This window comes from Bubalus kerabau, chromosome 4 (assembly GCF_029407905.1).
Source record: "Bubalus kerabau isolate K-KA32 ecotype Philippines breed swamp buffalo chromosome 4, PCC_UOA_SB_1v2, whole genome shotgun sequence".
Lineage (NCBI taxonomy): Eukaryota > Metazoa > Chordata > Mammalia > Artiodactyla > Bovidae > Bubalus > Bubalus kerabau.
In genome coordinates, this window is record NC_073627.1 from 40,133,265 (window position 1) to 40,157,399 (window position 24,135).

At 38.8% G+C, this 24,135-nt stretch overlaps 2 protein-coding genes across 4 annotated transcripts; both read left to right on the top strand.

The window, feature by feature from the left end:
• Positions 1 to 280: 280 nt before the first annotated feature.
• On the top strand, positions 281 to 15,135 carry SPATA22 (spermatogenesis associated 22). Of its 3 annotated transcripts, none has more exons than XM_055576891.1 (9): positions 281 to 428; positions 1,706 to 1,823; positions 2,880 to 3,008; positions 6,479 to 6,539; positions 6,672 to 6,767; positions 8,190 to 8,532; positions 9,529 to 9,661; positions 12,080 to 12,177; positions 14,811 to 15,135. In XM_055576891.1, exons 2-9 carry the CDS (start codon positions 1,781 to 1,783, stop codon positions 15,000 to 15,002), a joined length of 1,095 nt encoding a protein of 364 aa, XP_055432866.1. In that variant the 5' UTR covers positions 281 to 428; positions 1,706 to 1,780; the 3' UTR covers positions 15,003 to 15,135. The 3 variants fall into 3 exon arrangements, with proteins under 3 accessions (XP_055432866.1, XP_055432868.1, XP_055432867.1); XM_055576893.1 differs by having other exon boundaries at positions 9,532 to 9,661; XM_055576892.1 differs by lacking the exon at positions 281 to 428 and adding an exon at positions 488 to 619.
• Positions 15,136 to 22,953: 7,818 nt separating this feature from the next.
• On the top strand, positions 22,954 to 23,983 carry LOC129651345 (olfactory receptor-like protein DTMT). The gene has a single exon (XM_055580089.1). It carries the CDS (start codon positions 22,997 to 22,999, stop codon positions 23,939 to 23,941), a length of 945 nt encoding a protein of 314 aa, XP_055436064.1. The 5' UTR covers positions 22,954 to 22,996; the 3' UTR covers positions 23,942 to 23,983.
• The last annotated feature ends 152 nt before the right edge of the window (positions 23,984 to 24,135 follow it).

Here is a 24,135-nt window from a genome sequence, read left to right on the forward strand (position 1 = left end):
GTCTAGAACTTAAAAAATGACCTCGGGGTGTGAGAACGGGGTTGGGTGACCAGCCCTGGGCCCAACTTCCAGACGAAGCTGGGGTGAAGACTGGCTGAGCACCACAGGCAACTAGAAAAGGCTTGTCCGTCTATGGGTGAAAATCTAAAGAGGCAGAGCCTTCCCTATGCCGTGTACCCCACAGTGTGAGAACGCAAGGAGGGGCGCGTTCATGTTTCCTTGCTCGTGTTTTTCCCTCCTTGTCCACCGACGTGATGACGCCACGTTACCGCGCACCCAGCTGATAGCCTCTGCGCCTGCGCCGAAGGGGGCGTGACGAGGTGCGCGTGCGCACAGAGCGAGTTCCGAGGCTTTTTGGAGGCGGGAAGGAGGCTGTTGGTTGTTGACTGGAGGCTGGGCGACGGTTGACGGAGGCCAGGAACCTGAAGGTTAAAGTTACGCGTCGTGTTGGCAGTAGGGCCAAGCAGAGAAGGCCCTAGTTACCAAACAGCCCCCCCTCCAGAGTCAGGAGAGATTGTTGGAAGAGAACATGAGTCCTGACTGGAGCTTTGTGTTCTTCTCCATGAGGCGCCCGAGTAGGCCCGATGGCCTCGATCTGAGGCAGCGGTTTTTGGGGCGGGTGTGTACTTGCGTGTTTGCGCATTGAGCAAACTTTCTGCCCATCTATGTCACCACCTGCCTTAATATAATTAGGGTCCTGTTGTAAGCTGGGGTAGAGAATCCCTCAGGGTCTTCTGCCCCCGGGGCCGGTGGTCTACGGGAGGATGTGGCGCTTTTGTTTGCCTAAGTCTCAGTAATCGTAATAGCCCTTGCTGCCCCTTTTAGTTTTCAGGTGTGTTGCGTTTTTATTTCTGGGGTAAGAAAAGGTCGCTTAACTTCTATTTTGTTTCCTAGAATGGCGTCAGGAATATTCTCTAAAGGGCCTGCTATATCCAGGTTCAAGGCTAAGCTGTGGAAACAAAGCCGAGGCAGTGCCTAACCTCATGTTTCCCAAATTTTATTTCTAAAAGTGATAATTGATGCTATTTACCCCAGTATGATTTGCATTATTACTCAGTAGTATTCATGTCTCTTTGTCTCATGGGGTGGTCCTTGTGAGCGGAAGTGATCTTACATGGAAAAAATTACAAAAGAAATCCTGTGGTAAAAGGAAAAAACAGATCTTGTTTGACTTGGAATTACAGAAACAGAGTTGAGACTTATCATTACAATTATTCTGGATATTAAGTGAAGCCTTAGTCTTCGGTATTGTATAATTCAGAGATCTCAAACTAATGACTAAAGCACATGATCTGCATGGTGTTTTAAAGTGAGACAACACATTCTCACATGGCTAGTTCAATTGTGTATGTTTCCTCCCTGGCCTTGTAAGCATGTTTGCCAATATTGTAGTCCACTTTCCTCTATGTACATCTCGTTTAGAATTATTCTCACATTGGGTCCTTGATTCTGAAGTAAATTACATAGACTCTGTGAAAATTCACATATGTTTAGGAAACAAGATTATAGCCACCCTAGTTTTAACTTCAAAACTAATTTGAAAAAATGTGTCATGTTTTAAATTCTTACCTGGAAAGGGAAAGACTCTGTAGAGTGTTTATCAGGTTTGAAGTCATAGCTTTAAACCATAATTTCAGTAATTACTAGGCTGAGCACTTAATTTTGTTGTTGATACAATATGAAGTATAAATTTCTTTCTTTGAAGGTTTAGTCAGACAACTTCATTTTGTAAGGTTGGAGTGCTGGAGAATAAAAATTAGAGACTTTGATATTGAAAGAAATGAAGAGAAACCTAAATGAAAATTCAACTCGAAGTACAGCAGGTATTGACTGACTTTTATTTTTAAAATTTCTGTAGTTTGTATGTAGCATATATACATAGTGTGTGTGTATATATATATATATAGTCTATATAGATACAAGTTTTTGTGTATATATATATAGTTTGTATAGCATATAGATACAACACTTTGGAAGGAACTTTTAAAAATAATTAACATATAGTCTAGCCTCTTTTTAGGGCGAAGGAAATAACTTAAGACAAAACACTTATTGGCTTAGGTGTAAGTAAAATCAGGCGTTTCTGGATTTGCTCTTGGATTTTCTCTTTTCTGGATTTGCTCTGGATTTTTTCTTGGATTTGTTCTTTAAAACCCCGTGTGATTGATTTGTTTTGTGCTTATTTGAAATATTTATGTGCCAGGGAGATTGTGTATATTACCATCACTCTAAGTCATTCTCAAGAATGATCCATAGAAAATATATATTACAGACCCCTGGAGTTCTTGGTGAAATTGTAGAGTTTTGACTTCCAAAGCAAATCTACTGAAATAAAATTTATGAGAGTGGGGTCTAGGAACTGGCATGCTAAGCATAATTACAGATAAATCTTAGTCAAACTAAAGTGAAAGAACAATGGCCTTAAAGGGTCTGCTACTATAGTCAGAGAGTGATTAGGATTTTGGAAAGCATAGGTCAAATTTTGGTTCTCCTTTACCTGTATTGTACTCAACGGGTTCCTTCCAGTTGATATGGTGATAAGCAAGCACAGGAGAGAAGTAAACAAAGCAAAAAGTGGGTTTGGAAAGGGTTCGGGGATGAGGAAGGAGATGCGAATTACTGCCAAATAAGAGGAATTAAGGTGATGGTAACATAGAACAAGAAAGGATTTTTTAGAGAGACAGATAAGGCTATTTTGGATCTTTAAAAGAGTATAAAAAGAAATCCAAATCTATATAAATATATCTGTAATAAATATAAAAGTAACATATAGAAATAGACAAATTCAAATAGTATATTATTATATACTAATAATTATTCTATAACTAGGTCTGATTGTTTGCCTATTGTGTACTAATTTTTTGGTACTTTCGATTTAGGCTGTTTGCCTGTACCATTGTTCAATCAGAAAAAGAGGAATAGACAGCCATTAACATCCAATCCATGTAAAAATGATCCAGGTATCAGTAATGCTTCTGACAATTATGATTTCCCTCCTCTACCATCAGGTAAGAAAATAAAGTGAAAATTCTCAGTAAATAAGAAAGAGGATTATAGAAAATGGCAATTTCTACTGTATTATAATGGAAACAGAAAGAAAGTGTATTTTTTTCTTCTTTCCACTATCCAGTTATAGGGATTACTTGGCTCTTTCTGAGCATTCCAGCACAACAGTTAGAGTTTCCTTGTTTACAAGGGTGACTTAGCATTTAAATGGGGTATCTTAAATCTGCAGCCTTTGTTCTAGTGAAGTAGTAACTTATATTGGAAAGAGTTTTTTTTCCTATTACAAAACACATACAGATATTATGACTTAAACATTTGGTGGTAAAGAATGGAGAAACTCAGGTTGCTTCAGGAATAAGGATATGAATGGGAACACAGGAAAAATGGAAGAAAATAGAACTTAAGAAGGTAGAAGCCAAGGAACTTCTTGTGCTTGACCCTAGTCTTTTTTTCTCTTATGTAATTTTTGCTTTGTTTCATTTGTTGACTTTTCACTGTTTCATCCAACTGGCTTCCTTTTAGCGTCCACTGGTATGTGAACTAAGTTGCCTTTGCTGGGTATTAACATAGCCTTTTAGTTCTAGTTCTCAGAGCCCATAGTTGGCTGCCCTCTGTTTCTCTTGATTCAAATTCTAGAGACTGAGAGCCTTGCTTCAACTCATGTTTTTAAAAGGTCACTGAAATAATTTTTTTTAAATTAACTAATTTTAATTGGAGGCTAATTACTTTACAATATTGTAGTGGTTTTTGCCATACATTGACATGAATCAGCCACAGGTGTACATGTGTTCCCCATCCTGAACCCCCCCTCCCACCTCCCTGCCCATCCCATCCCTCAGGGTCATCCAGTGCACCAGCCCTGAGCACCCTGTGTCATGCATCAAACCTGGACTGGTGATCTATTTCACATATGGTAATATACATGTTTCAATGCTATTCTCTCAAATCATCCCACCCCCACCTTCTCCCACATAGTCCAAAAGTCTGTTATTTACATCTGTGTCTCTTTAGCTGTCTCGCATATAGGGTCATTGTTACCATCTTTCTAGATTCCATATATATGTGTTAATATACTGTGTTGGTGTTTTTCTTTCTGACTTCACTCTGTATAATAGGCTCCAGTTTCATCCACCTTATTAGAACTGGTTCAAATGCATTCTTTTTGATAGCCAAATAATATTCCATTGTGTATATGTACCACAGCTTTCTTATCCATTCATCTGCCAATGGACATCTAGGTTGCTTCCATGTCCTGGCTGTTGTAAACAGTGCTGCAATGAACATTGAGCTACACGTGTCTCTTTCATTTCTGGTTTCCTCGGTGTGTATGACCAGCAGTGGGATTGCTGGGTCGTATGGCAGTTCTGTTTCCAGTTTTTTAAGGAATCTCCACACTGTTCTCCATAGTGGCTGTACCAGTTTGCATTCCTACCAACAGTGTAAGAGGGTTCCCTTTTCTCCACACCCTCTCCAGCATTTATTGTTTGTAGACTTTTTGATAGCAGCCATTCTGACCAGCATGAGATGGTACCTCATTGTGGTTATGATTTGCATTTCTCCGATAATGAGTGATGTTGAGCATTTTTTCATGTGTTTGTTAGCCATCTGTATGTCTTCTTTGGAGAAATGTCTGTTTAGTTCTTTGGCCCATTTTTTGATTGGGTCGTTTATTTTTTCTGTAATTGAGCTGCAGGAGCTGCTTGTATATTTTTGAGATTAATTCTTTGTCAGTTGCTTCATTTGCTATTGTTTTCTCCCATTCTGAAGGCTGTCTTTTCACCTTGCTTCTAGTTCATTGTGCAAAAGCTTTTAAGTTTAATTAGATCCTATTTTGGAGAAGGCAATGGCACCCCACTCCAGTTCTCTTGCCTGGCAAATCCCATGGACGGAGGAGCCTGGTAGGCTGCAGTCCATGGGGTCGCTAAGAGTCGGACACAACTTCACTTTCACTTTCCACTTTCATGCATTGGAGAAGGAAATGGCAACCCACTCCAGTGTTCTTGCCTGGAGAATCCCAGGGACAGGGGAGCCTGGTGGGCTGTCATCTCTGGGGTCGCACAGAGTCGGACATGACTGAAGCGACTTAGCAGCAGCAGATCCCATTTATTTATTTTTGCTTTTATTTCCATTACTCTGGGAGGTGGATCATAGAGGATCTTGCTGTGATTTATGTCAGAGAGTGTTTTGCCTATGTTTTCCTCTAGGAGTTTTATAGTTTCTGGTCTTACATTTAGATCTTTAATCCATTTTGAGTTTATTTTTGTGTATGGTGTTAGAGTGTTCTAGTTTCATTCTTTAATTTAACCTTATGGTTAGGCCTCTCATCTCTGAAATAATTAGCTGTGGTGGTTTGTCCTGGGAGATCTTAATGTTTACTTACTTTTTACTTCTGTTTGGAAGAAGACATGGACAGTCAGATATTCTGAAATATACTTGGTACCTGCTGGTTATATACATTTACATTTTGCAGCAGCACATTTAAAATGCTTTAACAGGATTTTCTGCAACTAGAATTTAAAAATGCTTTTATATATATATATCAGTACTTATTAATTTCATCCAGTGTGCAACAATAGACCTTAGTCTAATTTTAAATCTATAGTTATTTTGTTTTCTTCCACATTTGAGGAATTGAAAGTATGAATTTCATATTATTCTCATTTTTATAGATACAAGGTTAAAAAATTCTTGTGACTATGTGAAAGTGGGCATTTATCTGGTAATCTGCTGCTATTTAAAAAAATTCTCCTCTATTTAAAATATTTTATAAGTAGCATGAATGACAGATGATCTTGAAAAATAACCATTTGAGTTGCTCTGTAGGCAAATACACATAATCCTGAAGTACTGAACTTTTCAAGCTCTGACCAGGATTACTATCTGTCAGAGATACAACAAAATATCTTATCATGGGTAAGAGAGAGGACTAGATCAATGTTTTTCAACTTTTCTTCTTGATCCATTAGTAGTTTAGGAAATAACCAATCTTTTAAAAAAATAAATAGAATGGAGTAGAGTAAAATGGAAAATGTCAGTGTATATACATAGTAAGAAAAAGAATAGATGGTAAAATTGCTATATTCTCTCTCAAACACACACACGCACACATGCTATGTGTGTATATTTTCTGGGTTTTGATGTATTTCTTGCTGTTGGGATTAAGAAACACTGATTACACTGAAATTTATGTTACAAAGTGTAAGATACTTGACTAGGATTGACTGTGGAAGATACACAGATTAAATTCCTTGCTTGGAATACAGTGGGAAAGGGAGATATCTAAAAAAATTAGTAAGACACACTGTGACTAATTCCACAACAAAGTACTTTTAAAGAACATGTCCACATATTCCAGTTTTTTTCTCCTTCAGGCTTTCGGTTGCCTCCCCCACATACTAATTAAATATGAAAGAATTATTTCCCCCAAACACTACCTAACTTACCCTTACCTGTGTTACTTATATCTTTTGAGATTGGGCCTGGGAAGCTGTGAATCTGGAGTTGCCTCCTTTAACAAAAACAGTGAACACAGGGTATGTGAAAAAAATGTGTACCAATAAATGCATGTGTCTGTTACTGATTGATGTTAGTCTTCTGTGTATATTTTATATTTCTTAATTGGGGAGCAAATTATTAATAGTTAATAAGATATATTTCCTTGAAAGGCAAATACCACATTCAGTTTCTAATCCCCTGAGAAGTCAAGATTCTCTATCTAAACCTATTCAATCAAATGCTGGGAGCAGCAAGAGTGATTGGAGGTGAGTCTACTTAAGATTTTTCTTATTCTAATTCTTCTTCTCCGTCCCATCTCCTCCTTTACTCCCTTCTCTCCTCCTCTATCTTTTCTTCCTTTCTTAAACAGAATTGACATTTAGGAAATTTCTATACTTAATAACTAACTATAGTGATACTAGCTGTGTTTTATGACAGAAGAGAACATGCCATATAAAACTTTAAAAATAGGCAAATTTGGCATTGATTATATTTCCAAAGAATACTTCATGTTATAATGAAATTTCTTTAAATATTTATCACCATGAATTTATGATTTTGTCATTAATGTCTAATTGACAATAGGTAAAGAGTCAAGAAGAACTGTATCTAAATGTTGGATATATTTAGAAATTGAGAACCAAATAGAATGCTCAATCTTACCCTAGTAAGATAGTCAGCATCAAGGTAAATAGGATGAAATTAAGAAAGAAAGATGGAGCATGAAATGCATAAGCATCTGTTAAGATGGTGAGGGCCCTTGTCAAAGGTATCCAAGTTTAATGTCTAAATAATGTGAAAAAATGAATAGATAGAAAAAGGACATGGATTGTTTTTTAGATTGGACTTTAGTATTCTTGGTTAAGTGGTAACTACTGAAATCGTTTTGGATTATTTTCCTGAACAAGGTTGGGTTGCATTGTTTGCCCTCTTGTAGTACTTGTGGTATTTTTAGGAAAATTATTCAGAAATAAATATTTGTGACTTAGGTTAGTTTTTTCCCTGTGGAACTTTTACCTAGCCTGCTCTGAAATTATACTTTTAATTTTAGCCTCATTAGCATCACGTTCTGATTGGCAGGTACAACTCACTTAAGTTAATGTAGCTAGTAAAATGCTGAAATAAATTCATAAGTAAGACTTTCAAGCTATTAAGTAAAAGTACAAAATTTCTAATCAGACAGCTATCCACCCTGCCTATATCTATTTTCTTTGTGATTTAAAATCACTGACAAGCAAATAGTTTAACTTTTGAAAAATTTATTTTGTAGAAAATTTAAAAATAAATGTACAAAAAAGGAAGCAAACATACTCAAAATCTTACTGCACTGAAAAAAAATCTTTCTACTTATATATTCTTGTATAGTTTAAAAATAAATTCTTTGGCTCTTGACTTTGAGTTGGGTTCTCTGGGTTTTGGATTGTCAGTAACTTGCTATGTGACTTTGGCAAGTTACTTCCTCCTTAAGATTCTGTTTCCTCACCTGAAAAGAGAGGCTTAATATATTTTAGGGATGCTATGATGATGTGTTTAGAATATCTAACTGGTCAGTAGTTGCAAAGTAGTTACAAAGTAGTACAAATTACCATATATTTATAGTGCAAATTAAATAATTAATAATTTTCTTTTAGTTAAGAAAAAGTATATAGAAACAAAACTGATACCAATTTTTAAAAATACTATTACAGCTACAGAGATGGCAACAAAAATCCCAGTTTAAAAACTTGGGATAAAAATGATTTTAAGCCTCAGTGCAAAAGAAGAAATCTAATGACAAATAATGGAATAAATTCAGGTCCAATTAATTTGGGAGCTCAACAGCAGAAACAATTAAGAGTATCTGAATCTACTAACTTACCTAACCAAAGAGAAAGTGAAGCACTCAGACAGACAAAGTCATCAGAAATACCTGGCTCCACAATGAGAAGTCTAGACAAAAACACCACACTGCAGGCATTTAAGCCCAATTTTCAACAAACTCAGTTTAAGAAAAAAATGTTGGATGGTTTTCAAGAAGTAAACACCCTCAAGGTAAACTTTTCAATATTACTTGCATTTTTGTATTTCAATTAAAAAATGTGAGATAAGTATTTAGCAAGTTACAGAGATAAGAGCATTTGAAATCACTCTCATGTCATACATTACTGGATTAGCACAAATAGCCAGTTCTACTGGAGTAGATGATGTTTTTATCCAGTATATTTTCTTAAAGGTTGTGAATGGCTGCTCTATAAATAAATGTAATTTTGTTGTGCCCATGAGAGGATGTGAGCTCAGGGTCTTCCTACTCCACAATCTTGGCCATCCTGCTCTTAGTTGATTTTTTAAATGCCAAAACATTCCTATCTCAAGGCCTTTACACTCACTATTCCCTTATTCCTCAGTCAACAGCCTATTTAAAATAATAATCCCTGTGTCTTGTTATCCTTTTATTCTGTTTTTTTAAAATGCACAGAATATATCAATTTCTGACATTCTATTATATATTTATTAATCTTCTGAATCCCCTATTAGACTGTAAAATCTGTGAAGGTAGATAGGTTGTCTATCTTCAGTATTGTTTCCTCATTAGCTATGTCTGGCACATGGTAGGTGCCAATAATTGCTTTTGGAATGAATGAATAAACGTGTCTGGATTCCCTCAGTGTGAGCACGTTAGGGAGAGAAATTGTATTTGACTTACCTGTGTTTGTCACAGAATTGGCACAAGATACTTTAAAAATATTTAAAGAATCAACAAATGAATGAGTAAATGAATGCTCATGTAAAATAAGAGATAAAAAGAAAAAATCTTAATTATCTCCAAATGTATTCTAGTTTCTTCTCCTTTATAAAGTACTAATGATGCTTTTAATTTAGAAGAGTAACTGTACTAAAATTTTCAATAGTTCTTTTTTACATATTTTACGTAGTATATTAACATATTTTGCACTTTTGCCTGTTATATGGACCTAGAATCTTTACATAGAAAGTGAATGAATATGATGAAAAAAATTACAGGTTTTTCTACTGCTGTGTTTTTTTCAGAAGGAAGCCTCATCATATCAGTTAAAGCTTAGGGAAAAAGATAATTCTTTAAGAATTATATCTGCAGTTATTGAAAGCATGAAGTACTGGCGTGAACATGTACAGAAAACTGTACTTCTTTTTGAAATATTAGGTAGGTGTACTACTTCAAAAATACTTCAGTTATAATCATTTGGACAATCATTTTGAATGATTACTAGGAATACCTAGGGGTTCTTAAAGAAAAATAAAACTTTACAAAAGGAGATGATGGTTTTTTAGGATTTTCTTCAGTTCCAGTGTCTTCATTGATTTGTGTGACTTAAGATGAACTTGGTTATTCATGCTAGTATTATTCTAATTTGTAATGTTAAAACTGGAAAGATTCTTACAAGTAATCTAGCTCAACCCTTGAAGTAGGTGAGGAAATGAGGCAAATAATTAAAATAGACTTGACTAAAAATCACTAAGTTAGCAGCAAAAATAAATCTAGGGACCAAGTCTCCTTATTCTCAAAGTATTTTTTCTACTATATTACCCTAAATCCAGTAGCAATTTCTGTGTAAGTTAAATTATAAATTACATATCCTAAAAGAACATTTGTGAAGAATCCTTGATTGATATGAGTAAACACCCAACAATTAACTTATCCCTACAGTTTTCTGAATTAATATTCAAAAGGGAGGAGAGTTTTATAGAATGTTTCTGGAATTTAATTTTACTTAGAATAAAGAGATAAACAACAAGTAGAGATTCAAAACATTTTTTTCCATAGTTTAAATAAAATATTCAATTTAATTTAAATTATGAAATATTTTAAGCATACAGAAAAGTACAGAGACTATAATAAATATCCACATATCTTATCTTATAGATATGTTTGAACACCCCATCTGTTTTTATTCTTCTCTAGATACAGTCACTATGGTATCTTTCCTTTCCATGCTTTTATAATTTTGCTCTGTGCATCTGATTTCATAAATTTGTATGTATTTATTTACTGTTTTTGTGTGTTTTAAACTGTAGAGTTTACATTTTCATCTGGCATTATGTTTTTGAGATTTAACCATCTTTCTGCCCTGTCACAGTGTTAGCTTCATTCTGAGGCTCCAGTTATGGTCTTTCCAGCAGCTTCTGACTCTTCTCTTATGATATTAAGAGGATTATCAAAGTTCTCTATACCATACATTCTTCCTTACACCACATCGTCACATTCTTTGATAGTTTCTTCTGGTTGCTCTTTTCCAGAAACTAGCAAATGACCCTTTGCATATCAATGTTTCTGACTGGGCAGCAAGACTCTCACTGTCACTCTGAACTCTGTAGCTGGGGAAGGGGATACACAGACTGGCTTACATTAGTTTCAGGTCACTCCTGGGTCTGGAGGTGGGGACACATCTAATCCAAATCATACAGCTAAGAATGGCATAGGGGAAATTTCCTAAAGGAAAATCTGGGTATTATTAGGGGAGTGGAGATTGACCTCAAAACAACAAGTGTTTACTATCAGTACCCAATAGATGGCTATTAAAGGAATGAATAGTGGTCTCAGTTGATAGTGACTAGGAAATGGCAACCCACTCCAGTACTCTTGCCTGGAGAATCCCAAGGATGGAGGAGCCTGGTGGGCTACAGTCCATGGGGTTGCAAAGAGTTGGACATGACTGGGCGACTTCACTCACTCACTCTTAAGATTAAGCTTGAATTATCATTTGAATTTTATAAATGAAACAAATTTGAAAGAGGTTTAAGTTTTTTCAGTTTAGTAAGTTGAAGAACTGAGACTCAATTGCATGACTTCTGGTTCTAATTCAGTGTTTTTTCTTCATTAAATCATGATGTTTATGTATTATATGTGTGTATTTAATATGTGGACTTCCCTGGTGACTCAGACAGTAAAGAATCTGCCTGCAGTGCAGGAGACCTGGGTTCAATCCTTGGATTGGAAATATCCCCTGGAGAAGGAAATGGCAATCCACTCCAGTATTCTTGCCTGGAGAATTCTATGGACAGAGGAGCCTGGCAGGCTACAGTCTGTGGGGTCTCAAAGAGTTGGACATGACTGAGCAACTAACACCCACACTGTTACGTGTGTTAAGTAGTATGTAGTAGGTTAGTCTGAGGATTTAACCACTGCATCAAACACATTCACAAAACTTCAGGGATTTCCTGGTGGTCCAGTGGTTAAGACACCGTTCTTCTGCTGTATGGGCACAGGTTTGATCCCTGGTCAAGAAACTAGGATCCCGCATGCTACACAGCGTGGCCAAAAAACTAGAAATATGAAAACACACAGAAACAACAAAGGAGAAAATTTCAGATGGCCAATTACTGTCAGTTATATTTTTGTTATATAGTCAGTTCCCGAGTTGGAGAGAGTCAGAAATTTTGTTTTCCTTAGAATAAAACGGTTTCAGAATATCTTTCCCTTTTAAAATGTTTTCTTATTATTGTATAAATAAAACTATGAGAGATTGGTATGGGAATAGTTAAATATCAACTTCTCTTTGTTAAATTTTATTTGTGTTTCACCAGCACTAATTTTTTCCCCCTCTATTTCAATGTTGCTTAGCTGTTCTCGACTCAGCTGTTAGACCTGGCCCATACTGTTCAAAGACTTTTCTTATGAGAGATGGGAAACATACTCTGCCATGTGTATTTTATGAAATAGTGAGTATTTGTTTTAAGTATTCTTTGCAAAGCCTATGCCAACAAAACTTAGAAATGCAGGCTATAATTTCACTGTAGTAGAAATTCTGTTAACTAGTAGTGCTTTTGACATTTTGTTTGGTTCAATTCTGATGTTAAAATTGCTTATTTGCTCAACTGATATGGAGAGCTTACTATGTTATAGGGGCTATGCTAGATGCAGGGGTGCAAAGTGGAATATAAGTGGTAAATGGCCCTTTCTCTCAGAGTTTATAATCTTAGGTAGAGAGACAGATACATAAATATTACACTTACATAATAAGTGGTATGACAGAGATATGTGCATGGTTCTATAGAAGTAGATAGGGAGGATAGGTGAGATCAGTGAAAGCTTTTTGAAGAATGTAGTAACCTATCTGACCTTAGATATATAAGGTCTAATAAATTAAGCCAAAGTGTTGGAAAGTAGGGGAAGAAGTGAGAGGAATGCATTCTAAACTGAGGGAGCAGCTCCTGTAAAGACATGAAGCACTGATAGAGCCTAGATTGTTCAGGAAACTGCAAACAGTTTACAATTACCAGGGTGTACGGTTAGTAAGTGACAGGGTGAGTTAAGGGTAGTCGTTCTGGGGGAAGGCAGAAACAGTGGGCTGGGATGTAGGGAAGAGGCTTGGTAACAAAGGAGAATGGAAACCTTATACGACTTACATATTTTGTAAAAGAGTTTGGTATTAGATCTGAAATTGAGCTTAATTCTGAAATCTCACTTGGATTCCAGTTTGTACCCCACCATTCACTAGCTTTATGACCTTGAGTGAATTGGTTACACTTCCTGTGCATCAGTTTTCTAATCAGTAAATTGAGACTAATTCCCACTTTGAAAGGTTGTTTTGGATATTAGGTTATAGAATATATGAATGCATAGCATCTAACACATAGCAGATGACAAGAAATAGTAATTGAATGTTATTTTTAGAATATCTTTGATGCTCATTATTTTTCTCTAGTCTAAAAAGATTTTTATTAAAGCATATCATATACAGAAAAGCTGTACAATTCTATGAAGTTACCACAGAAGTGAACATAACCAAAGTTAAGAAATAGAACATTGCTTTCACCCTATGTTTCCTTGTGCCTGTTCTCATTCACTACGTCTGTTTTCTGCATTAAAGTAACAACTATTGTGACTTTTAATATCATAAGTTAATTCTGCTTGTTTTTGAACTTTCTATAAATAGTATCATATGATATGTCTGATTTTATGTCTGATCTCTTTCACTCAGTGAAATGTTGTAAGATTCAGCTGTGTTGTTGCATGTAGCTAAAGTTCATTTATTTATGTTTCTATGTGATACAAATATAGCACAATTTGATTTTCTGTTCTACTGTTCATGGATGTCTTTTGGTGGTTTCCAGTTTCTTTTATTATTATGAGTAATACTCTGTCAACATTCTTGGTGTGCACGTGCATGCCTTTCTATTGTGTATATACCTAGAAATAAAATTGCTGAATAGTGCATGTGTATGTTCTACATGGAGTTGTTGCCAAAGAAATTTCTAGAGGGTTATAAGAGTTTATGAACTCAATCAGCATAGGAGAGTTGTAGTTTTCCTTCATTCTTATCAACATTTAGTACTGTCAGTCTTTTTTGATTTAGCCATTCCAGTGGGTCAGTTTAGTGCTGTCTAATTTCTCTCCAACTCCCTGGTGACTAATTGAGGTTCAGCACTTTTGTTGTTTACTGGCCGTGAGATACATTCTTCTGACAAGTCTGTTCAGGCCTTTTATAATTTTTTTCTAATAAATTATTTGTCTATTGATTTGTAGGAGTTTTTGAAAAATCTGTTCTGAGTACAAGTTCTTTGTCTATTATGTGTATCACAAATCTTCTCATACTCTGTGGTTTGACTGAGAGGTTTTGGAGCTGGCTTGTCTTTTCCTGGCTTATGAGTTCTGTTAGGACATAGCTCTTTTGAATCTCCCAACCCTAAGCCTGGGGTGGGGGTGGTATGGTTCCAGAATCTCTTTTCTTTGGGGAACCTTGGACTCCATTTTTTCTCCTAGCCCTATAAACCCATAGAAGCTCTGCTCAGTTTATTAGACTCTTAAACTGCCTTGATTGTGATCAGCAGTTACCTCAGAGGGGGAAGGTATCCCCAGATATCAGGCCCATTCTGGACTTCTATCCTCCCCCTAGTTAGGGTCTCTGCAGTTCCTCACTGCCATTGGTATCTCTCTGACGTCTGGGAGGATATTTTAAAATAATTATTCCATCCAGCTATTCTAATTGGTTTTAGTGGGAAAGTTGGTCTGAACTAGCTTGTCTGCCATCTACTGAAAGAGGAACTCTGGCAGTCTAATAGAAGTGAGTATTCATGTGCTGATATATTGGGAATTATTCAGTTGTTTAAGAAGCAGCAGCTCACTTGCTTGTAAGAAGCCCTACCCAAATGAAGGTCTTTCTTCTGTAACAGGGCATCCATTTATGCCTAGCTATTATGGTCTCGTCAGCAGGGGGGCCCTAAATGACATAAGGGAAGTAACAGCACTTTGTAGTGATTCGTATTTAGTTGATCATATTATTAGTTTAAAAAAATTTTAATTCAAACGGAGTAATAATTAACTTTATCGATATTTATTTTTTGAAAAACAGGATCGTGAACTTCCCAGACTGATTAGAGGCCGAGTTCATAGATGTGTTGGAAACTACGACCAGAAAAAGAATATTTTTAAATGTGTTTCTGTCAGACCAGCATCTGCTTCTGAACAAAAAACTTTCCAAGCATTTGTTAAAATTGTAGATGCTGAAATGAGATATTATACTAGCGTAATGAATGAAGTTTAAGTAGTGATGAAGGAAGTTTAAATAGTATAAATTAAGCATTTTTCTGTTATTGTTTAAATTATCATCTCCATGGTTTTTTGGCTACTGTTTTTGTGTTTCACTTGTTGAATTAAAATATTTAAATCCTTTTAAATGTGGGGAGAATTTTTGAAAAATAATTTTACTGTTTTTACAAAAGTGGTGGATTTGCTAAAGTTAAAAAACCATTTCAGATAAAAATGCTCAAAAGAATAGGAATAGGTAGATACTAACAATATGAGAAAATAATACATTTGAGTCAGACATTCCCGCTGAAGTTAAGAACAAGACCAGGTGCCCATTGTCAGTACTGTTATTGAGCATTATACTGGAGTTGCTAGACTATGCAGTTCATTTAATTCAAATATTTAGTGGGCAAATACTCTATGCCAAGCACTATTTCATGTCCTTGTTTGTAACAAAGCAGTTAACAAAGTAACAGAAGTCTCTGAATTTATGGGATTTATATTCTGGGACCCATAGAATATTGTTAGATAAAAGAGAAATAATTGGGAAATAAAAGAGAAATAATAAATACTGCTATTGGTAGATGATACTATTGTATATATGGAAAACCTAAGAAAATCAACTAAGAACTACTATAAAATGACACAATTTGGTAAGGCACCGGAATAGAAAGCTTAATATGCAGAAATCATTAGTAGGTGTTACGTATATGATCTGAACCATTATTAGAGTGTAAACTGGATAATGATACCATTTAAAAAATATCTAAGACTAACCAATACTAAGTAATAAATGTGGAAAAATATGAACAAAACTTTAGAATACCTTCTAATGAGGGACACAAAAGAAGACTTGGACAAATGGAAAAATAAAATCATTTTCTTGGATAGAAAGACAAAGGTGTTGATTTTTCTAAGATTAATTTGTAACATGTAATTTATTTCTTTCTGTATACAAAACCAAACACACACACATTAGCCAAATGAATAATAAAAGTTATGTATATAAGAAAATGAGACTAGTCAGGAATACTCTGAAAAAGAATAGTAGAAGATAGTTTTATCAAATATTATAAAGCCTTAAACATGTATTAGTTATCTATTGTTGCATAACCAATTGCCCACCAAATCAGTGGCTTTAAACAACAAGCATCTCACAGTTTCAGTAGGCCAAGATTTATGAAGTGGCTTGGTTGGGCAGCTCTGGCTTGGGTTTCTTAGGAGGATTCATTTCCAAGGTGGCTCATGCACATGATTGCCAGGTGGGTTCTTGCTGTTGGAAAGAGGATGCACCTTACCATGGGGGCCTTCCAAAGGGCTGCTTAAGAGTCCTCATGACATGGTAGTTAGCTTCCCCTAGAGCGAGTAATCGGAGAAGGCGATGACACCCCACTCCAGTACTCTTGCCTGGAAAATCCCATGGACGGAGGAGCCTGGAAGGCTGCAGTCCATGGGGTCGCTAGGAGTCGGACACGACTGAGCGACTTCACTTTCACTTTTCACTTTCATGCATTGGAGAAGGAAATGGCAACCCACTCCAGTGTTCTTGCCTGGAGAATCCCAGGGACGGGGAGCCTGGTGGGCTGCCGTCTCTGGGGTCGCACAGAGTCGGACACAACTGAAGCAACTTCGCAGCAGCAGCAGCAGAACGAGTAATTCAGCAGCAAGTTAACTAGGTGGAGTTATCCTTTATATGACCTAGCCTTGGAAGTCTCAAAGCATCACTTTCACTACATTCTATTTGTTGGAATGGACCGTTAAGTATGGACCACTTTTAGGAGGATGGAAATTAGGCTCCACCACATGAAGGAAAGAGTGTCAGAAATGGCAGACATTAAGCCTGTTTATTCATGCGGAATATGGTACTGACTCATGAATAGACAGGACAGTATAACAATTTAAAGTATAAAAATAAACCCATGTATATAGAAAACTTAGGACCTGAAATCAGTAGAGAAGAGAGACTATTCAATAAATGTTGTTGGGACCACTGGGAAGCTTCTGGAAAAAAAATAGACTTAATTTTGAACTAAGATTTTTTATGTATTTTTATTTTGTCACCCTGGGAATCTTTGCAAAGTATGTGTTTCATGGTGGTATTCTGCTGGCTTCTTTTTGTCTGCAAGATAAAGCCTAAACTCCTAGCTGCTACTCCTGATGGTTTAGTTGCTAAGTCGTGCCTGCCTCTCTGCAATTCCATGGACTGTAGCCCACCAGGCTCCTCTGTCCCTGGGATTTCCTAGACTCCTAAGCTATTTGGGATATTTGCATCCTGGTCCCTGCTTTTTATGGCATCTCCATCTTTTTTCCCTGCTGAAAATGTAGGCTCCCCAGGACTACTATCCATTCTTTAAATAAGCAGTGATTAAGCTTTCATATTGGAGAAGGCAATGGCACCCCACTCCAGTACTCTTGCTTGAAAAATCCCATGGACGGAGGAGCCTGGTAGGCTGCAGTCCATGGGGTTGCTAAGAGTCAGGCACGACTGAGCGACTTCACTTTCAATTTTCACTTTCATGCATTGGAGAAGGAAATGGCAACCCTTTCCAGTGTTCTTGCCTGGAGAATCCCAGGGACGGGGGAACCTGGTGGGCTGCCGTCTATGGGGTCGCACAGAGTTGGACACGACTGAAGCGACTTAGCAGCAGCAGCAAGCTTTCATATATTAGCTTTTCTTCATTCCCATCTTCCCCAAAGTATAGTCAGGTGTGATCAGTGATTGTAATCAGTCACTACTCCTGGACCCTGAGAGCATTTGTCCTAGAGAGGTCCTGGGTAATTTCTTTCTCTTTAATGAGTTCCTCCAGGATCCAGACTCCTTTGGGATCCAGGGCCCCTTAGGCCCAAGGATGTGCAGAATGGGAGATGTGAGAAGGGAGGTTTCAGACACAGGTGATGACTACAGGGGCAGATAGTGCCCCTTAGTGAATAAAGGGGAGCAGGATCTCAGGTCAGGGTCCTGGAGTCACCCTCACACACTGTGTAAGTTGGACAGATTGTGAATGAGCTAGTCACTTAGGGTCCTTCCAGCCTGAGGGTCTTCATTTCCCAGGTTATGTGATGTTCTCCAGCAGAGTTTTTCAGGTATAATAATCCTCCTGTTTACCTCTCAACTTACCATGATTTCTCCACATTCTAGAAATGATTTGACTGCTGTTCACCAGTTTCATTAGTTTTTTTTTACTAATGATAGAGTGTATAAATATTACTATGTATTTTAACTCATAAGATTGGATTATTTCAAAAGAAGACCTCTCTGCAGGTCAGGCATTTAATGCAATGGTCCATAACCCTTGACTACCTATTGGAATTATTTAAGGAACTTTAGGTGTCCCAGATGGTATTAGTGGTAAACAACCCACCTGCCCATGTAGGAGACATAAGAGACTCGGGTTTGGTCCTTGGGTGGGGAAGATCCCCTGGAGAAGGGCATGGCAACCCACTCCAGGATTCTTCCCTGGAGAATCCCATGGACAGAGGAGCCTGGCGGGCTACAATCCATAGGGTCACAAAGAGTCAGACTGAAGTGACTTAGCATGCATGCAAGCAAGGAGTTTTAGATAGCAAACCCCTCTCCCCAGAGGTTCTGATTTATATTTACTGGGGCAGGGTGCAGTAATCTATGCTTTTAAATACAGCATGGTCCACAGACCAACAGAATTGGGAATCACTAGTCCCTTGGACTGCAAGGAGATCCAACCAGTCCATTCTGAAGGAGTTCAGCCCTGGGATTTCTTTGGAAGGAATGATGCTAAAGCTGAAACTCCAGTACTTTGGCCACCTCATGCGAAGAGTTGACTCATTGGAAAAGACTCTGATGCTGGGAGGGATTGGGGGCAGGAGGAGAAGGGGACGACAGAGGATGAGATGACTGGATGGCATCACTGACTCAATGGACGTGAGTCTCAGTGAACTCCGGGAGTTGGTGTTGGACAGGGAGGCCTGGTGTGCTGCGATTCATGGGGTTGCAAAGAGTCGGACACGACTGAGCGACTGATCTGATCTGAAGGTAAAATTTGTGCTCATTAAATACAGAATTTTAGGCAGCACAGCAAACCTGCTAAATCAAAATAAGCATTTAACAGGACCCCTGTGTAATTCATGTGTAAATTAATTTTTAGAAGCACTGCCCTTTGTGATTCTTATGGGCACCAAGGACTGAGAACCAATTCACCCGCTGAAGATGAGAGTCATTGCTTGTTAATGGAGCCACTGGTGCTCTTATCCTAGATCTCTAGCAGCATCTGCAAGTGCCAGCTCTCTGGTTTGTGATTTCTAATAAAAACTCTTGACACCAGAGATGAGCAGCACTGGTTTTCCAGGGAAGCAAAATTCTGGAAAATCAGGTGCATGAAGCCTAACTTGATGCTTTCCCCTACTGCCACACCAGCTAGCACATTAAGTCCACATAAAAAATTATTAATGTGGCTCAATTAAACAGCATCAGCAGGGTGAAATCCCAGCATCTGGAGTTGATCTCTTTGAGGGATGGAACTTAACCATATTCCTAGCACTCCTTAGTTTTCTCAGCTCTGAGGCACAATCGTATCTGGAAAAAAATTGGAAGAAGGTCTCAGGGGTAGAAATTATCTTTATTCCTTCCTTTTCTCCCCAAATTACTAAACGTATCTGTCACATTTAATTTTTTTTTCATTATCGATTTCCCTGAATCCTGTGGATATCAATAGAAGGAATACAGTGTGGGTGTAGATTCTGATTGTTCAGGATGAAAAGTAGAATGGCTGTCAGGGAACTCTGCTCAGTGGTAGCCTGAATGGGAAGGGGACTTGGGAGAGAATGGATACATAGATATGTATGGATGAATCCCTTCGCTGTTCACCTAAAACTATCACAACATTGGTTGTTAATTGGTTATGTGCTGTGCTGTGCTGTGCTTAGTTGCTTAGTCGTGTCCGACTTTGCAACCCCGTGGACTGTTGCCTGCCAGGCTCCTCTGTCCATGGGAATTCCCCAGGCAAGAATACTGAGGTGGGTTGCCATGCCCTCCTCCAGGGGATCTTCACAACCCAGGGATTGAACCCAGGTCTCCCACATTGCAGGCGGATTCTTTACCATCTGAGCCATCAGGGAAGCTGAATCAATCAGTTATAAAACCAAAACAAAATAAAAAGTTTAAAAGAAAAAAAGAGTAGTGTGGTTGAGATAGTCTAATACTTCCATGAGTTTGAGGTTACATCCAGGCATTCTGTAAAAAAAAAGTCAAAAAGTAGTGAGCTCTTGTTCTGAGAGGACTAAGTAGGAGTAGATATTGTAAAATAACAGGAGTTTTCTGTCTTTAAAGTTGGAGGAATGCATGTCCCATCCTGAAGTACGGCCAATAAATATTTCAAAAAATGAAACATTGGCTACAGTCAGGCATTATTCCAGATGCCGGCACTGCTGCAGTCGTGGAGGCATATATGGCCTTGCCTACATGGGATTTACAATCTGGTGGGGAAAGACTGCTGCTGCTAAGTCGCTTCAGTCGTGTCTGACTCTGTGTGACCCAAAAGACGGCAGCTCACCAGGCTCCCCCGTCCCTGGGATTTTCCAGGCAAGAACACTGGAGTGGGTTGCCATTTCCTTCTCCAAAGCATGAAAGTGAAAAGTGAAAGTGAAGTCGCTCAGTCGTGTCCGACTCTTAGCGACCCCATGGACTGCAGCCCACCAGGCTCCTCCATCCATAGGAGTTTCCAGGCAAGAGTACTGGAGTGGGGTGCCATTTTCTTCTCTGGTGGGGAAAGACAGCTGTAAACAAATAATACCCCCGGGCATCGTGTGCTATGGAACAGGCACAGGATGCTGTGGAAACAAAGCACTCGGTTCTTACCTAGTCTAGGCTGACAGGAGGGTTTAGCTGAGTAAACGGTGTTGACTTAAAAATAGTCACAACCTAAAAATTGAGTTACTTTTTGTTTGGTGGGAATTTCTAGGGCTTTAGGCCCGGGAGACAGTATCTTAAGCGACCCTGAGAGAACTGCTCCGAGGAGGCGGGGATTGGGAGAAAGAATCAGGTTATATAGAAGTTTGCAACAAATGGCAGGTAGTCTGAGCATCAAAAGCATTTTTGTAGGGCTTCTCTGGTGGCTCAATAATAAAGAATCTGCCTGCCAATGCAGGAGACACAGGCTCTGTCTCTGATCCGGGAAGATCCCACATGTCGCAGAGCAACTAAGATGGTGCGTCACAACTACTGAGCCTGTGCTCTAGAGCCCGGGAGCCGCGACTACTGGGTCCACAGGCTGCAACGACTGAAGCCAGTGCTCCTAGGGTCTGTGCTCCACAACAAGAGAAGCCACCGCAGGGAGAAACTCGTGCACCACGACTAGAAAGTAGCCCCTGTTCCCCGCAACTAGAGAAAAGCCTATGCAGCAACGAAGACTCAGCACAGCCAAAAGTGATTTTTAAATAAAAAAGTATTTTTGTGAATTAAAGTTGGACACGACTGAGCGACTTCACTTTCACTTTTCACTTTCATGCATTGGAGAAGGAAATGGCAACCCACTCCAGTGTTCTTGCCTGGAGAATCCCAGGGACGGGGGAGCCTGGTGGGCTGCCATCTATGGGGTCGTACTGAGTTGGACATGACTGAAGCGACGCAGCAGCAGCAGCTATCTCAAGGAATTTAGAACTATGTATGGGAAGATGCAAGAATCTGGGCTCACTGAAATCATTCCTTTCTTATGCATCTTAGTTATCTGGATACACAGTGTCCTGTGATTTTTTCACATCTTGAGTTCTTCAGTGCTCACCATAGGGAGTGGCTGAAGCCTGATGGCTGCCAGGGCACAGGTATTGTTCTCCTTCCTGAGTGCCCTGGAGTGCTGGAATTACTGATGACAGTGACATCCTTGTTTACTGATATGGCAGGAAATATTCCATTTCCCAGTGGCATGTAATATGCCTGATGGATAAATACAGGCAAACCAGGTGAAGAGGGAGCCAAGGGAGGAAGGTGCTAGGCAGGAGGACAGCAAGTGCAAAAGGATGGAACAAGAAACTGTGACTTTTAAGTGCAGCCTTGGCGAGAGTGGGGTGTGTGTGTCATAATGGGATGAAGATGTGGAGGCAAGGGTCAGATCATGAAGCACCTTTTGGCCTTTGAAAGAGCAGTGAGAATCCATGGAACTTATGAGAATAATGATCAGATTTTTATCTTAGAATGCCACAGTGTAAAGAGATTGAAGGGGAGTAAGTATGGAAGCAGAGAGATAAAGAGGCTGTTAAGTAATACAGACAAGTTATAATGTTAGCCTGGTCCAGGGTAGTGAGGGTTGGGACAGTAGTGGATGAATTAGAGAATTGAGTGGGAGAATCTTATAGCACTTGATAGAGTGGGTCCTGATAGTGACATAAAGGAGAGACTGAAAGAAAACGCCTAGGTTTCTGTCTTGGGCCTGGATTTCTTTTACTGAAGTATGATAGACTTGAAGGAGTGGGTCGGGAGAAGGGCAGAGTGGGCTCATGAATTTCATATGGGATCTGTGGATGGCTGAAGAGCCTTGTGGTATTCCATGGGGAACATAATCACTAAGCCAATGATGAAGGTGATAAAAGTCTACCCATGAGCTTTAGATGGTAATGGATGCCAAAGGAATATGTGCGTTCTTCCAGGACTGTAGATATAAAACTATGAGAACAGTATTTAGGAAAAAACCCGAGAAAACACCAATATATGAGAATGGAGAAGAAACCAATCAAAGTGACTGAGAATGAATGGTAAGGAAACAATCAGGAGAACCAATGTGAGCACATAGAATATAGAAGATAAGAGTGTTTTAGAAGGGAAATTAGAGTTAATATTCTTTTACATGCTAACTGATGAGGAATGAAGGAAAAGTCTTAAAAGTGGCTTGAATTTGGAGACGTAGTGTATTTTTGGTTACAAAATGTTACAGATAATGATGGTAAAATCAATCATTGACCACCAACTAACAAACATAATGTTCATTTTTATTCAGGTGTTTAATGGACACCATCATTTTCTCCTAAAGATACTGAACACAGAGCATGACAGGAAGAAATCAAACTATTATCTCAGAGTTCCTTCTCCTGGGCCTGCCCATTAGACCTGATCAGCAAGACCTGTTCTACACTCTGTTCCTGGCAATGTATGTTACCACTGTCCTGGGGAACCTCCTCATAATGGTCCTGATTCGACTGGACCCCCACCTCCACACACCCATGTATTTGTTTCTCAGTAACCTGTCTTTCTCTGACCTCTGCTTCTCCTCTGTCACAATGCCCAAATTGTTACAGGACATGCAGAACCATGTCCCATCCATCTCTTATGCTGGCTGCCTGACACAAATGTACTTCTTCCTGTTTTTCGCAGACCTGGAGAGCTTCCTCCTTGTGGCCATGGCCTATGACCGCTACGTGGCCATCTGCTTCCCCCTGCACTACACCACCATCATGAACCCCAGGCTCTGTCTCTTCCTGGTGGTGCTGTCCTGGGTACTCACCATGTTCCATGCCATGTTGCACACCCTGCTCATGGCCAGGCTGCATTTTTGTGAAGACAGTGTGATCGCCCACTTTTTCTGTGACATGTCTGCTCTGCTGAAGCTGTCCTGCTCTGACACTCGAGTGAATGAGCTGGTGATATTTATCACGGGAGGGCTCATCCTTGTGATCCCCTTTCTGCTCATCATCACGTCCTATGCTCGAATCGTGTCCTGCATCCTCAAGGTCCCTTCTGCCAAGGGCATCTGCAAAGCCTTCTCTACCTGTGGCTCCCACCTCACTGTGGTGTTCTTGTTTTACGGGACAGTTATTGGTCTCTACTTATGCCCATCAGCTAATAATTCCACTGTTAAGGAGACTGTCATGTCTATGATGTACACTGTGGTGACCCCCATGCTGAACCCCTTCATCTACAGCCTGAGGAACAGAGACATGAAGGGAGCTCTGGGAAGAGTCTTTTACAAAAAGAAAACTCCTTTTTCTCTGTAATGGTAGAGCTGAGATTTCTACACAATTGTATTTAGTAGGTATATTGACATTAAAATTGGGATATTAACCCAGACTTATGTTTTCCCCAATGGTCTTTTGGTTAAGTTACATAGCTAGAAATTGCCAAAGTAAAAGCTAAAGTGGAGATATGTAGCTGTGAAGGAGGAAACAGACAGAACAGGCTCTGTCTTGAA